Source organism: Geotrypetes seraphini, chromosome 15, assembly GCF_902459505.1.
Source record: "Geotrypetes seraphini chromosome 15, aGeoSer1.1, whole genome shotgun sequence".
Taxonomy (NCBI): domain Eukaryota; kingdom Metazoa; phylum Chordata; class Amphibia; order Gymnophiona; family Dermophiidae; genus Geotrypetes; species Geotrypetes seraphini.
In genome coordinates, this window is record NC_047098.1 from 20,691,042 (window position 1) to 20,706,081 (window position 15,040).

At 42.6% G+C, this 15,040-nt stretch overlaps 1 protein-coding gene across 3 annotated transcripts in view; it reads right to left on the minus strand.

Annotated features, from left to right (window-relative positions):
• Window positions 1-327: 327 nt before the first annotated feature.
• Window positions 328-15,040, minus strand: part of VWA1 (von Willebrand factor A domain containing 1) — a 52,478-nt gene continuing 37,765 nt past the window's right edge. Inside the window, exons 3-6 of one of the 3 annotated variants that reach the window (XM_033922815.1) lie at window positions 9,688-9,966; window positions 4,640-4,912; window positions 3,106-3,375; window positions 328-1,036 (exon numbers count right to left, since the gene is read on the minus strand). In XM_033922815.1, the coding sequence (XP_033778706.1) occupies window positions 996-1,036; window positions 3,106-3,375; window positions 4,640-4,912; window positions 9,688-9,966 (863 nt within the window). In that variant the 3' untranslated portion in view covers window positions 328-995. The remainder of the gene's footprint in view (window positions 1,037-3,105; window positions 3,376-4,639; window positions 4,913-9,687; window positions 9,967-15,040) is intronic. The other 2 variants (XM_033922816.1, XM_033922817.1) reach the window with 2 other exon arrangements.

Below are 15,040 nucleotides of genomic sequence, written 5' to 3' on the forward strand. Positions count from 1 at the left end.
GTCTAGCCCCATGACCCGGAAGTAATTATAGAGGGGAGCTGGGCTACCGCGAGAAGCAGGCTGAAGACGTTGCTTATGTTGGCAAAGATTTAAAGAGGCAGGGGGAGGGGAGGGTGTGAGCAAGTTGGGGGGGTGCGGAGAGGTGCCAGTGCCCCCACCACGACAGCGCCTGATAAGCACCCTGTTATAAAATACTCCTGCAGACATTTCAGGAATCTTTAACAAAGATGTGGAATGCATATGCTGAGATGAGACTCCAGATTCCAAAGTCATTGCCCTCGGAACTTGCTGAAACCTCCTGGGACAGGAACAAAGTGATTCTGATGGTTCAGGCTTTCCATGTTTTATCTCGGACACAGTCACACAGCAACTGGGAAAGGAATCTGCTCCTGGACAATTAGGGCTGTCTTTCTTGGAAACAGAGAAAGGTACTTGCCTTGCAAAGTCAAATTCGGTGTAACAGTTGTGTACAGAAAAACAAAATTATGAGCCAACTACACCTCATTGGACACCCCTAAAGCTGAAAGACAGGTTCAGGTTGCAGGCTTCAGTTACACCATGAACACGGCACCAGACAGAGATGGTGCTACATAAAATCAAGGTGATGTGTGGGCCACGAGTGGCGTGAAAGTGATGGTGAAGAAGGCCAGAGTTTATTAGGACGTGGCCAGCCAAATTTTGTTCTGAGATTTGCTGCGTGCTCATGGAAATGATACTGAGAGGGTCAGCACAGAAGGAACCCTTTAGGGCAGGTCGTATTATAGAAAGAACCTAAATCCCCTACAGTTCTGGCAATTAGATGCATACCCTGGAGTCCTCGTTAGCCAACAGTCCATGCTGTGTGATAAATTATTGCATGAAGATTATATGAAGCTGCTGTGTTTCCATCCACAAGCATAATGATGAATGTTGCAGGAGGAGCTAAGCAAACTCACTCCCCAGTCTCACCATCTCCCTCAAACCCCAGTGAGTCAACCATCAGCCCTGGAAGCAACTTATACTGGCTGTGGAATCTCGTAAGCTTTTGTGGAGGTAGCTAGAAATGAAAAAGAAAGAAAGAAAGAAGAAGAAGAAAAAAAAAGAGTTGACTCCTCAGTGCACAGACATGAATTTACTTTACACAACAGATTTGCAATTGTAACTTATTGTTTGGAGCATCAAATACAAGAAAGCAAAGCTTTTTCACCTTCTGCAGTTTCATATGTGGATAAAGCGCTGGTAGTAAGGGTGAGAGGCGCCCGGCCCCCGCCGTCTTCCCCGCTGCCCCTGCCGTGTATGTGCCCCCTTCCCCATATCTTTTTAAACTTCTCCAGTGCGAGCAGCATGCCCACGTCGGTGTTGGCTCACCCTTTGACGTCGCATCCTAGGTGTGGGTCCCAGAAGTGACGTCAGAGATAGCACTGACAGGGGCATCAACTTCGCGCCGAGGAAGTAAAAAAAAGTACAGGGAAGGCAAGGGGCGCGCGGCAAGGAGCAGGGGAGGGGCAGAGGAGTGGGTGATGCTCCCTCAGCAAGACTGTGCCCGAGGCAGACCACCCCCCCCCCTCCTGCTACACCACTGGTAGTTATTGAAGGCTGAATGACGGATTCAAGTTGAATAAGGAGAAGACAAAATTGTTTCTAGCTTCACTGGTTAACCCTGGAGCAGAGAGCTTACCTCAGAAGGGGAGGAGCCTATTGTTTCTACCATCAACGTTTTGAGGCTGATTCTCCAAACGGCGTCCCAGTTGTACCGCCGTCTCACCAGCCAATCGGGACCCACGTTAAAATATTTATATATATATATATATATATTACACCTACTTTATCTGAGGAAGATGGACTTTATTTGTTAGATGTTAAAACGGACTGCTTTTAAAAATGGACGTTTACCACCTTTCCATAAAGTTTGAGACATTTATCTGCAGTGGAGAGCGAGACCATCTTTACAATCCTCATAACAGGGGGATTCTCTTTTGTATACTATGGGGCATTATGTGTTGGTATGTCCTTTGGATTTCTAAAGTGATTACTGCATTGCTTCATATGTGATTATTTTAATGATACATAATTTATTATGTTTATTATGTTAAATCCTTCCCATATATCGTATTCGAAAAAAACTCCTATATAATGTATTCTAAATTAATTTTCCTATGTACTGTTTTCCTGCCTTCTTCTATTCTATGTTTCTAGCCTAATTTATTTATTTTTCTCAAGTACTTTAGCAAGATTGTGAGCCTTTGGGACAGTCAGGGAACTCTAAGTACTTTTTCTTCATTTTAATTATCTTACTTAATTGCATCTCTTCTGTATCTACTGTAAACCGCTTTGAACCTCACGGTATAGCGGTATACAAGAAATCAAATTATTATTATTATTATTATTATTTTGTGTGTATGTTTGGGGTGTGGGTGGGATTTTCATTTTTTTTGTATTGTTCTGTGGGTAGCTTTGTAAGATTTGATGGCAGAGCTCCACGTCCAGGTTCCAGCAGTGATTTTCTGGGTATATGGGAGCGGTGAAAACAGCTGATTAAGTGCGATATTCAGCACTTGACCAGCTATAGGGAACCATCTAAACAGCGAACTGAATTTTCATGTGGTCCTATTTATGGGGTTACCTTCGCCAATTAAGTGCTGACTCTGCCTCCAGAACACCCTCAAAATAGCCATATTTTGGCTTTGGCGCTGACCGAAAATTTTCAAGCAGCACTCACTATCCAGTAAAGAGTGCCGCTGAAAATACCTGTGTTATCATATCAAGAAAAATTTCCAGTTTAATAATAGTCTTCAAATCAATTAATAAGGAAATACTTTGATACCTGATCCACAGAGGGTCAAATTACCCAATATTGGGTATTTTGACCCTCTGAGGATCGGGTATCAAAGTATTTCCTTATTAATTGATTTGAAGACTATTATTAAACTGGAAATTTTTCTTGATATGATAATATAGATTGATTCCAGTTACAAGTATAGCCACTATAGTATTTTTCTATACGCTGAAAATACCTGGGCAGCCCCCGACAGGTGATTTAAACAGCCAGTAGCCTTTCCTGGCCATTTAAATTGTTGCAAACGTTTGGTCCCTTATTGTTCAGTGCCTGTGGAGAGGTAGACCTACCTGCCTCAGTGTGCACTGTTCGGCATAGCCTTCTTCCCGCCGTATTCCTGTACATGGGCTTCACGCAGATTTTGTTTGGTGTCCCTGCCGCGAGATCCGTCAGTACGATGTTGTGAACCTGGGCTGGCACACTCAGCAAGGATAAAGACCCCGCCTGTCGCCTGCACCTCACTTGGTAGCCCAAGACATTCCCATCAGCTGCTTCCCATGAGGCTTTTAAGCTGTTTGGGCCCACATCTTCAAACCGTAGGTGTCGCACTTTGGAATGCTCTGCCCAAAGAAAATGAAGGCAGATCTCCAGTTAGGTGATGCCTTTTGCCTCTTAAGTTTACTTCAAAATGTACTGAAACACCTCATCGATAAATTAGGGGGTAAAACTTCAGCCGATGGTAGTAAGCATTTTTTTTAGGGGGGGTACTGCCAGTGTTATCCCCAGATATTTCATGCTAGGCTATATCTGGCCATTGGCACTGAATATTCAGGTATATGGGACTGGCTTTCTCTTATGCAGTTAACTTTAAGAGTTCTGCTGCTGAGTGAGCCTCTTTGCAATTTTAATAGGGCTGAGTGTCTAAATTTATACTCAAAATTTGAATAAACACCTAAATTTAGGAATGGCTACATGGGTGTAGCCAGACTTGCAATTTTGGGTAGGCCCCAATTTAAGCTGCATGGGCCCTTCTCACCCCCACTCCCGTACATACAAGCAATTTTTAAAATCTTCCTCTCAGATTCTTCATCCATCACTCCCTCTATCTTCTGCCCTAAATTGGCATCTGCTCCTCTGGGAGCCCGTGGTCCAGCATCTGTCTCTTTCTAAGGACCCCTTCCCCCAAGGTGTTTCTCAGAGATGTCACTGGTGACAATTCCTATAGGCATCCGGTGCTGGCTCTGCAGGTTTCCCCCTACCACATCCCCACCTGTGAAGAAACAGGAAGTGACATAATTGAGGGCAGGCACACAGCAGAGCCAGTGCAGGTTGCCTAAAGATGTCACCAGCAACGGTTCCAATGGGGTAGGGCTAAAAAACAGATGGACAGATGCAGGGCCATGGATGCAGAAGAGGGAGAGAGGAGAGTGAGGCACCACCACTGAGGTGTTTTGGGCATGAGGCAAGAATGTTTTTGACTGAGTGGACCTGAGGCAAGAATGGGTGGGCCTGGGCCCATCCAGGCCCACTTGTGGCTACGCCATTGGTGTAAAAAGTGGGTTGCATTAAAGGTGTATTTAGGGAAGGGGAAAAAAGGTTATGGTTAGTAGGAAGATATTTTCTCTGTTCTATTGTGTGGTATTTTATTATATCTAAAATTTGTGATGTGAGCAATATACTGTATATACTTTGGTATGTAATATAAGATAGTGTCTGTGAGTTGTTTTGACTGCATTTATTTTTCAGCAGAAGCTAGTATTAGAATTGTCCCTCTATTATTTTTGGTGGCCTATCTTTGGGTGCCATTTGCTGAATTTTCCCTTAGGCAGATGCCTAGTTTGCCTATGCTTTAATCCTACCCTGAGCGTTGTCTTATCAGCTCACCTTCCTGAGTACAAGCTTTAGCCGACAAAGCCTTCTCCTTGCCCGACTTGTAACGAGCTGCCACTGTCACCAGGTACGTAGTGTTGGGCATCAGATGTTCCACCATGGTGCTGTTCTGCGTCCCCTCCACCTCCAGCAGTTCCACAGAGTTTCCAGGGAGCGGACCATAAAGAACGTGATACGCAACCACATTGTCCGGCGTAGGTGACCAGCTGACCTGAAAACTGTGTGCCCGCGAATCAGATATCAGAATCTGAGCAGGACTGCTTGCCTCTGGAAGACAAATAGAGAACAAAGAGAGGGTACAAGTGAATTGATTTTTTTACTCCATCAAATACTACAAAGACTAGGGGACATTCAATGAAGTTACAGGGACATACTGTACTTTTAAAACCAATAGGAGGAAATATTTTTTTCACTCAAAGAATAGTTAAGTTCTGGAATTCGTTGCCAGAGGATGTGGTAACAATGGTTAGGGTTTAAAAAAGGTTTGGACAAGTTCCTGGAGGAAAAGTTCATAGTCTGCTATTCAAACAAACTTGGGGGAAACCACTGCTTGCCCTGGGACCGGTAGCATGGAATGTTGCTACTATTTGGAGGTTCTAGAATGTTGCTATTTGGGATTTTTCCAGGTACTTGTGACCTGGATTGGCGTCTGTGGAAACAGGGTATTGGGCTAGATGGACCATTGCTCTGACCCAGTATGGCTATTCTTATGCTAGAATTAAACTTCTTCATTACAGGTAATACCCGGGTTAAGAATGAGTTACATTTTAAAAAGCTGTTCTTAAGTCGGATTTGTATGTACCTCAGAACTTGTAGATTTTAAGACTCTTGCTGCTTACCTCTCCTCCCAGTTGCCAAAAAGGCCAACCATCCCTACCAGTGTTCCCTCTGAGGTACAGCATACACAACCACGCACTGTTCTTAATGTGGCCCTGCATCATTCCTTAATCTGCTACAGGAGACGTGTAGGAGTCTATAGCACTGGAAATACAGCTCAATGAAGCCACAACCTATTCTTAAGTAGCAACATTCCAGAGCTCATATTGTGATGTCATAATGCCTCATTCCACCAATGCCTAAGAGCCAACTTCATCAACGATGTCACAATGGCTTGATTATTCCTTTACAGGCAGTCCCTGGGTTAAGAACGAGTTACTTCTTAAGTCAGATTTGTATGTAACTCAGAACTTGTAGATTTTAGGATTCTGCTCCCAGCTGACAAAAGGGCCAACTATCCCTAACCAGTGTTCCCTGTAAGGTACAGCATGCACAACCACACACTCTTCTTAATGTGGCCAGGCATCATTCCTGAATCTGCTACAGGAGAAGTGTAGGAGTCTATGTCACTGGAAATACTGCTCAGTGAAATCAAATGAAGCTGCGACCGCGTTCTTAAGTACGAGTCATACTTAAGTCGGGTGTCTGTAACTCAGGAACTGCCTGTCCTTGACTCACATAAGAACATAAGAGTTGTCATACTGGGACAGACAGAAGATCCCTCAAGTCCAGTATCCTGTTTCCAACAGTGGCCAACCCAGGTCACAAATGCCTAAGAAGATCCTAAGGAGTAGCAACATTCTAGAGCTGAGATTGTGATGTCATAATGCCTCATTCCACCACTGCCTAAAAGCCAACCTCATCAGTGATGTCACAATGACTTGATTATTCCTATACAGGCAGCCCCCGGGTTAAGAACGAGTTATGTTTTTCAAGCTGTTCTTAAGTCGGATTTGTATGTACCTCATAACTTGTAGATTTTAGATTCTTGCTGCTTACCTCTGCTCCCAGGTGACAAAAGGGCCATACACAACCACACACTGTTCTTAATGTGGCCATGCATCATTCCTGAATCTGCTACAGGAAAAGTATAGGAGTCTTTGCACTGGAAATACTGCTCAGTGAAATCAAATGAAGACGCAACTGCGTTCTTAAGTACAAGTTGTACTTAAGTCGGGCGTCTGTAACTCGGGGACTGCCTTTATAATGCTTATACACTATTCAGTTCAGATTCCATAGTGCAGAACAATCTGCAGATACCAATGTTGCTTTTCCAAAGCGAATGCATTTAACATAGAAACAAGAAATAATTGTCAACAAATTAAACATTTTACCTCAAAAAGATACACAACCTACAGCCACCTCTAGTTCTTGAAATCATACAGATATAATTAAGTGATCGTGACCCTCCCATGCGATGAAGGAGCTGCAGAAGCCTGTCTAGGTGGGTAAGAGGCCCACCCAGCCCTTCACAGGTTTCTGCCTCTTGAATATTAATGGTGACTTTCAGCTGTCAAAGCAAATATAGAGATGAACTCATTCTTTGTAATTACTTTTCACTTAAAGGGATTTAGGATGATTAATATGAAGGCGGAGGTTCCAGAAGGGAAATTGATTCAAATTTTCATTTGGCCCTTGATCTGCCTTTTGGAAAAGCATGAAACAAATCTAAGTGAACATGCCCTCAAAGGGCCTAATAATACACAGAGCTCAGAACTCAAAAAATTTGCCTAATTCAACAATTAACCGGACATATGTTTACTTTTAAATTTCCTGTCCTGTTGACCAGTAAGGTGCCAACTGGATCCAGAGTCACCCAACCCAGTCCTGGGTTTACCCCATTGCATGCAGGGACTGTAGTCTTGTTTTTTTTCTTAAGGAATGCAACTGAGAAATCAGAATTACAAGTCCCTGCATGCAATAGGGTAAACCCAGGACTGGATCAAACTTATTGGGCAAATCTGGATCCAGTTTGGTAACCCTAGTGACCAGTGAATAATCTTTTATTTGGATATTTGGTTGACTTTAAGTTTTGTTTTTGTCACAAAAGGAAAAAAAAAAAATAGCTTTAGTAATGTATTCAGTGTTCTTGGAGATGCCACTCCTGGTTTTGAATTTACCTCCCATTGAAATCAGTGCTGCAAGTTTCCATAACGCATGAAAACTGAGTGGTCAGAAAACCAGGACTGCCCCAAACTGGAAGTGGATAAACTAGTATCTGTGTTTTAATATGCAGAAGTTGGAGCTACAGTTCTGTACTGAGTAACTGCAGGCTGCAGTAGCTACATGAAATAAGGATCACTTGAATTTATTCCTCTTCAGCTAGCAATTTAGGCTTTAGGTTTAAACATTGCAGACAGCAAAGACAAATTATTCCAGAGTGGAGATAAGAAAACTGCAGTGAGGTCAGGCCCTGGGCAAACTGCAAGCATTTGTGCCCTTGAGAATGGGTCCTATGATAGGAGCCAGTCTCCCAAAGAAAGCAACGTTTCAAGAGCTATTCCTCGCTTCACATCATAAAGCATATTCAGATTGTGGAAAATAAGGTAAAATAATAACCATATATAGGGTTGCCAACTGGATCCAGATTTGCCTAACAAGGTTGATCCAGTCCTGAGTTTACCCCATTGCAATGCTGGGTCTTGTAAGTCTCGCTTTTCTTAGGGACTGCAATGGAGAAATCTGAACTACAAGTCCCTGCATGCAATGGGGTAAAAACCCAGGGCTGGCTTTAACATTTAAACCACTATTTAACTTATCTATGTTGCTGCATTCCCAGATACACGCTATATTAATTTCAAATGTAGAGATTTTCCCATGGGTCACATTGAAAACAAGTTTACCTGATGATGATAGCAAGTGAGTCACAGCGGGCTGTGAACCTGTGTGATAAAAGTTGCTACTGAGGGAGCAAAAAAGTGAGTTTTGAGATTATTTGGTTAAATATTTAGTGGGGAATTCCATAAGAGGTGTCTAAAGAAGGCGCCTATATAAAGAGGTACCTAAAGTTAGGCGTATAATTTACCCCCCCCCCCTTTTTTACAAAAATGTAGCATGGGTTTTTTGTACTGGCCGCTCCTACGCTCCTGGGAATTCTATGAACATTGGAGCTGTTACCCCCCGGCCGACGCTAAAAACCGTGCTACATTTTTGTAAAAAGGGGTGTTAATTAATAAATTGGCTCCAATTATGAGCTTAAATAAGTTCATAATTGGGGAAAAAATAAAAATGAATTGGGCAATAGTCTATCTTAGGCACAAATCTACAAAAGATAAGTGCGTATCGCATGGTGCCTAACTCCAAAGCAGGCGTTTTTAGGGGGGGGCGGAGAAAGACTTAGGTGCTGCTCGGCGCAATTCTCTAAAGCAGTGGTTCCCAACCCTGTCCTGGAGGACCACCAGCTAGTCAGGAATTCAGGATAGCCCTAATGAATATGCATGGGGCAGATCTGCATGCCTGTCACCTTCATTATATGCAAATCTCTCTCATACATATTCATTAGGATTATCCCAGAAACCCAACAGGCTGGCAGTCTTCCAGGACAGAGTTGGGAACCACTGCTCTAAAGGATTTACATGCTTATGATGTAATCCTTTAAAACCCTGGCTTACATTACAGGCTTCTAAGTTTTAAGTTAGGTTCGATTCTGTAATAAGCGCTTAAGTTTGATTGACAAGAGATAGGCACCTATCTTTTTAGACACCATTTGTAGAATTTCTCCTTTATGTATAACAATTTTTATTGAAAGAATCAAATAATCAGTACAATAGGATAATACAAAAATACATTCAACACAATAAGAATCACAATAATAATATTTCATACAAATTTAAATCATTCTTTCAAATTTAATTTCCATATGAATTAATTCAATCTTATCTACACCCCCCTTAATTCCATCCCCTACCCACTATCTTCCCCTAAATGAAATCCCTCACCCTGGATGAAAGTTGACAAAAATAAAGAATTAAAATAAAAAACTGGAATGTAATTAGTAAACCTAATTTTCATAATAAATCATTGATAACCATACTTTGTATTTTTGGTGAAAGATTCTAAATATAAGGATCCCAAACTTCCACAAAAAGACGAGTTTTTTTAGGCAAACCTTGAATCTCCCAACTCTCAAATAAAAATAAGTGATGTAATTGATTCCTCCAATGCCAAAAACTTTAATGTTTTTTTCAAAGTAGGAAGATAGTGTCGAGACCTATACATGACGACAGTTTAATGTGTGTAAAAGAAATGGAAGGGGTTTTATGTACCTTCTAAAGTGGTTACCCTCGTGGTCTGAGAGTACACGTAGTGTTCATTGGACTCAGGGATGAGTGTAACCTCATAGGTGGTCTCTGGGGCAAGGTTGCTCACTGTCACCCCGGTCTGATCTCCTGGCACTGACTTTCGCAGCTTCTGGCTGGTATCAGACACCGGTGCGTACTCCACGATATAATGTCCTGTGGTAGCAGAGAGGAGCTGTGGCCAGGTCAGGCGAAAGCCACTGCTGGTGATGTCCACCGCTTTAAGCCTCTTTGCTCGGATAACCTCTGAAAAATGAACAAAGACGGGGATACCAGATTTATATAAGGAGACTCTCTTATTGTGTAGCGATACTGGCCTCTCTTCTATGAAAACTCAGAAGTTTAAACCAATCATACTCGGGATTAATGACAAAGCCGAATCAAATATTCTCCACCCCGAGAGCAATTACTTCAGGCACAATATCTCCAGAAATCTAGTCAAACAAGGTATTGCATTAGGTTCCACTAAAAGAGTGTCAACTTAAAGTATTTGTTTGATTTTGTTTGTTGACCTTCATTTCCAGGCCTCCGGAAATTCAGGAAGATCAGACAGTTTTTCAGACTAGAAACCAATTTCAAAAGCTTTGTTTGCCCAGTGCTTAACATATTTATAATAGCTCAGGGCCTTTGCCCTACATTCTATGATGCTTCATATTTTTTCACAAATTTTTCTCTGAATTATCAAGGCTGAACAAAAGCCCTTGTAAGGATCACAAAGCTTTGTATCTATAGGCATTTCTTTCATTGTTACTCCCCTTTATAAAAGCTAAATATATATATACACAAGTATATCTATGAAGAAAATAATTTCATACATGTATTTAAAAACAGACAATTTTTCATCCTAATCAGTAATAAGTTGTATAACAAGTTAAGGGCAATACCAAATGATAAAAAGGAACTGGATGTCTTCAGAGAAAGGAGAGTGTTGCAGAAGAACTGCAGTTTGCAAAATAGCCAATAGATGGCACAATACCACCCCATTTTAATTTATTTCTTAAACTAATTTTTATAGACCACCCTGTGATGGAGAGAAGGGGGAATGGGATGGAGGGATAAAAGGAAATGGGTTGGAGGGAGGGGAGTGATAATGGGGGATTATGGTTTATAATATAAAATGATTGGAGGAATGATAATATTATTTGGAAAATATGGATTATATGGAATGGAATTTTTAATATGTGAATTTATTTGTAAGGAATATCTTTATATATTATATGAATGTATTTTCTTTTTGTTCCTTCAAAAAAATGTTTGAACATAGACCACCCTGTTATCTTGTTTCTCCTTGTAATTCAGGAGGTAAGAAGCCCCACCACTGCCATCATGAAATCTGCCCAAGCTCCGCCCACAGACTGGTTCGGCACTGTCCAATTGGGGCTGAGGCGATCAGAGGGAATATTCAGTAGCACTAGCCAGTCATGGCATTAATCTAAGTTTCTGCCCAAGGCAACAGGAGGTTAAGTGACTTGCCCAGGATCACAAAGAGCTACACTGGGTCTTGAACCTGACTTCTCTCATCCCTCTGCTCTAACATTAAGCTGCTCTTCCAATCAACCAAAAGGAAACAAAATTAGTTATGTTTTTCTCTTTCCTGATACTTTGCCACCCTGCTGATAAAAATGGAAGGTTTCATAAGCAGGTTTGCTGGAGGAATGCTGTGGGATGAGAGGTTTGAGGTACCAATTCCTTCCTCCCCTAAAAGGTCATGAGCACTGGCTATTAATGAGAATTTCCTACCAGTCTGGAGGAAATCAAAATTGATTAGCCGCACACTTTGCAAATTCCTCTGTAGCAGAAGGTTGTTTGGGAGATAATATGATGATTTCCTAGCCACAGAATCAGTGAATGGAAGAGTTTGAGGGAAATGCTGGCACATTTTTTTGATGCAGTTTTAAAAGACTACTGAAATCTCTCTGGGTGGGTGGATGTGGCATGTGCATAGTCTGCAGTTTAAGACTTCCAAGCTGGGAAAATCTCCCTCGGCTAATATCAGGGTAGGAGAAGATGTAGGCTGAAGGTTTACTCTCACCCTGCACAAGGTCATTTTGAAGCACATTTGATAAAGAGAGCACAGATAGCAGCGGAGGGATTCCTTTAGCACAGCTGCTATGCCGATGGGAGTAGAAACGGAATATTATGTTATGGAATATTGGACTGAGATGAATATTTTGTGCCCTTCCAGAGTGCACAATTTTATTATGCTTCATGTTTTCTTTTTATGACAAGAGCTTATGCACAACAGATTTTCATGTAACGTGAGACTGATTTTCATGCACATATGAGACTTTAGTGAGGTGGAGGTTTGGGTGGGTATTTTTTGCCCATGAAAGAATATGAGCCCATCCATTTGTACATGTCATGCTTTGATCTAATGGTTTGAGAGCTCTTTTAAATCGAGGCTTTTTCTCTACTGATGAAAGTGTGCAGAGTGTGAGTTTGTTTGTGCTCTAAGTATTGGATATAGGAATTCATGTGTTTATTCGTAAGTGGAAGTAGCAATTGTTCCCATGTCCTATACAACCTTTGCACTCTCTTAGTCCAGTGTAAGAGCACAGGCAGTGGCCTATTAAGGGGGCAGACTGTCCCAGGCACCGTGCCTCTCTTCCTCTCTGCCCCCCACCCTTTGATCTCTGGACGCACAACAGCTCAGAAGTGCCAATACTGACATGCGGTATATATATATATATATATATATAAATAAATAAATGGTGACGCGTCAAAACTGCAAAGCCGGGCCGACAATCACACGCAGGACATCAGTGCGCTGGATTTAAACTCAATTTGAAAGTGCTCCGAGAAGGGTTGTGGGGGGGACCCCATTTAACTTAGTAGTGTTGGCGCTGCTGTTGGGGGTGTTTGTGAGGGAACCCCCCCCCCCACACACATTACAGAGGAAATTGAACTTTTTCCCTAAAAAATAGGGAAAAAGACTGTTTCCTCTATAATGGGGGTTCCCCCCAACACCCCTCCCCAACGGCAGTGTCAACACTACTAAGTTAAGTACGGTGATTCCCCCCTCAGAGTGCTTTCAAATTGAGTTTAAAGCCGGCACGCTGATGTCCTGTTCACGATTGTTGGCCCGGCTTTGTCTGCGTGCAGTTTTAACTATGAACCAAATAAATATATATATATTTTTTAAATGCGCATGCTGCTCACGCCAGAGAAGTTAAAAAGGTATGGAGAAAGGGAAGGGGGTGTGCATGCATTTGTGTGTGTGTGTGGGGGGGGGGGGACAGAAGAGAAGTGCCACTGCCCCAGGCACCCGCTCACCCTTACTATGCCACTGATGGTTAGCTGGCCAAATGCTATTTAACTAGCCAGTTCAATATCACTGAACAGTGAGTGGACTGTGCCTTAGTGAGCTATTGGCCCTGATATGGAGCAGATGATAAATTTAATGGAGTCCCTCCAAACCCCTTTCAGGAGGACCTCAAGCTCTTAGTAGCTTATCACCTCCCTAACCCTGATGTAGGGCATAAATAAAAATCTACCCCCTAGAATCTCAGTCTTCCCCCCCCTTCCCCAGTTTGCCCCTTAAAAAAAAAAATTTGAGAGCTGGCCCTTTCCCTCAATCCCCCAGGACTGACTCACCCAAGGGACCCATGAAAAAGATCTGGGTGTCATCGTAGAAAATACAATGAAACCTTCTGCCCAATGTGCGGTGGCGGCCAAAAAAAGAAAACAAGATGTTAGGAATTATTAAAAAAGGGATGGTTAAGAAAACTAAGAATGTTATAATGCCTCTGCATTGCTCCATGGTGCGACCTCACCTGGAGTATTGCATTTAGTTCTTGTCACAGATAGGGAAAATGCTTGAGTACCTGACTGTAAAACCGCTTAGATAATCTTGATAGGCGGTATATAAAATCCTAATAAAACTTGGAAAACTTGGTCTCCTTATCTCAAGAAAGATATAGAGCGATCAAGATGATAAAGGGGATGGAACCCCTCTCGTATGAGGAAAGGCTAAAATGTTTAGAGCTCTTCAGTTTGGGAAAGAGACGGCTGAGGGGAGCTAGGACTGAAGTCTACAAAATCCTGAGTGGAGTAGAACGGGTACAAGTGGATCGATTTTTCACTCTGTCAAAAATTACAAAGACTAGGGGACACACGATGAAGGTATAGGGAAATACATGGATACATGGAACGCGCTTCCGGAGGCTGTGATAGGCCGGAGCACGTTACAGGGCTTCAAAGAAGGTTTGGATAGGTTCCTAGAGGATAAAGGGATTGAGGGGTACAGATAGGAGTAGAGGTAGGTTATAGGGATAGTCAGGGACCACTGCTCAGGACCGAGAGCGGACCGCTGGGCGAGATGGACCTCTGGTCTGCCTCAGCGGAGGCAACTTCTTATGTTCTTACTTTTAAAACTAATAGGAGGAAAAAATATTTCACTCAGAGCATAGTTAAGCTCTGGAACGCGTTGCCAGAGGTTGTGGTAGTAGCTGGTTTTAAGAAAGGTTTGGACATTTTCCTGGAGGAAAAGTCCATAGTCTGTTATTGACAAAGACATGAGGGAAGTCACTGCTTGCCCTGTATTGGTAGCGTGGAATATTGCTACTCCTTGGGTTTTGGCCAGGTACTGGTGACCTGGATTGGCCACTGTGAGGACAAGTTACTGGGCTTGATGGACCATTGATCTGACCCAGTAAGATTATTCTTATGTTTTAAGGGATGTTGGCAGGGGGCAGGAGTGATTCTGGCAGAGGTAAGACAGTCCCAGGGAAAGGGATAGCTTACAGGTTTTGAAAAGGCAGGCCTGCAGAGAGGGGTTCTGGAGAGTAGTCTTTTTCATTTACCGGTATATCAAGGCCATAGGAGCCAGCTCTGTGGCTGCTGTGAGTGCGTGAGGATGAATGGGGATGGGGATGGGGGGGGGGGGGGGGAGTGTGTGGCACAGTGGTTAGAGCTACATCCTCAGTGCCCTGAGGTTGTGGGTTCAAATCTCATGCTGCTCCTTGTGACCCTGAGCAAGTCACTTAATCCCCCATTGCCTGCTGGAACAGATAGGGAAATATGCTGGAGTACCTGAATGTAAACCATTTAGACTATAAGTGGTATATAAATAATTGACTATAACTCATTCTGCACCAGAACTAGCTTGAAACACCAACTATAACTTAGATTAGTTCCATATATCTTAACTGTACAAAGAACTTGTCTTGGCTTTAGCCATCCATCTATTGATCCCAACAAACTCTACCACCCATCTTGTCCCCATCTAATATCTGCCCTTGGCCCTCAGCTATATGACAAGCTGTACTGTAGAAAAGCAATGTCCGATGCTGTATTCAGAGAGAGCCCCCAGGAAAGAGAT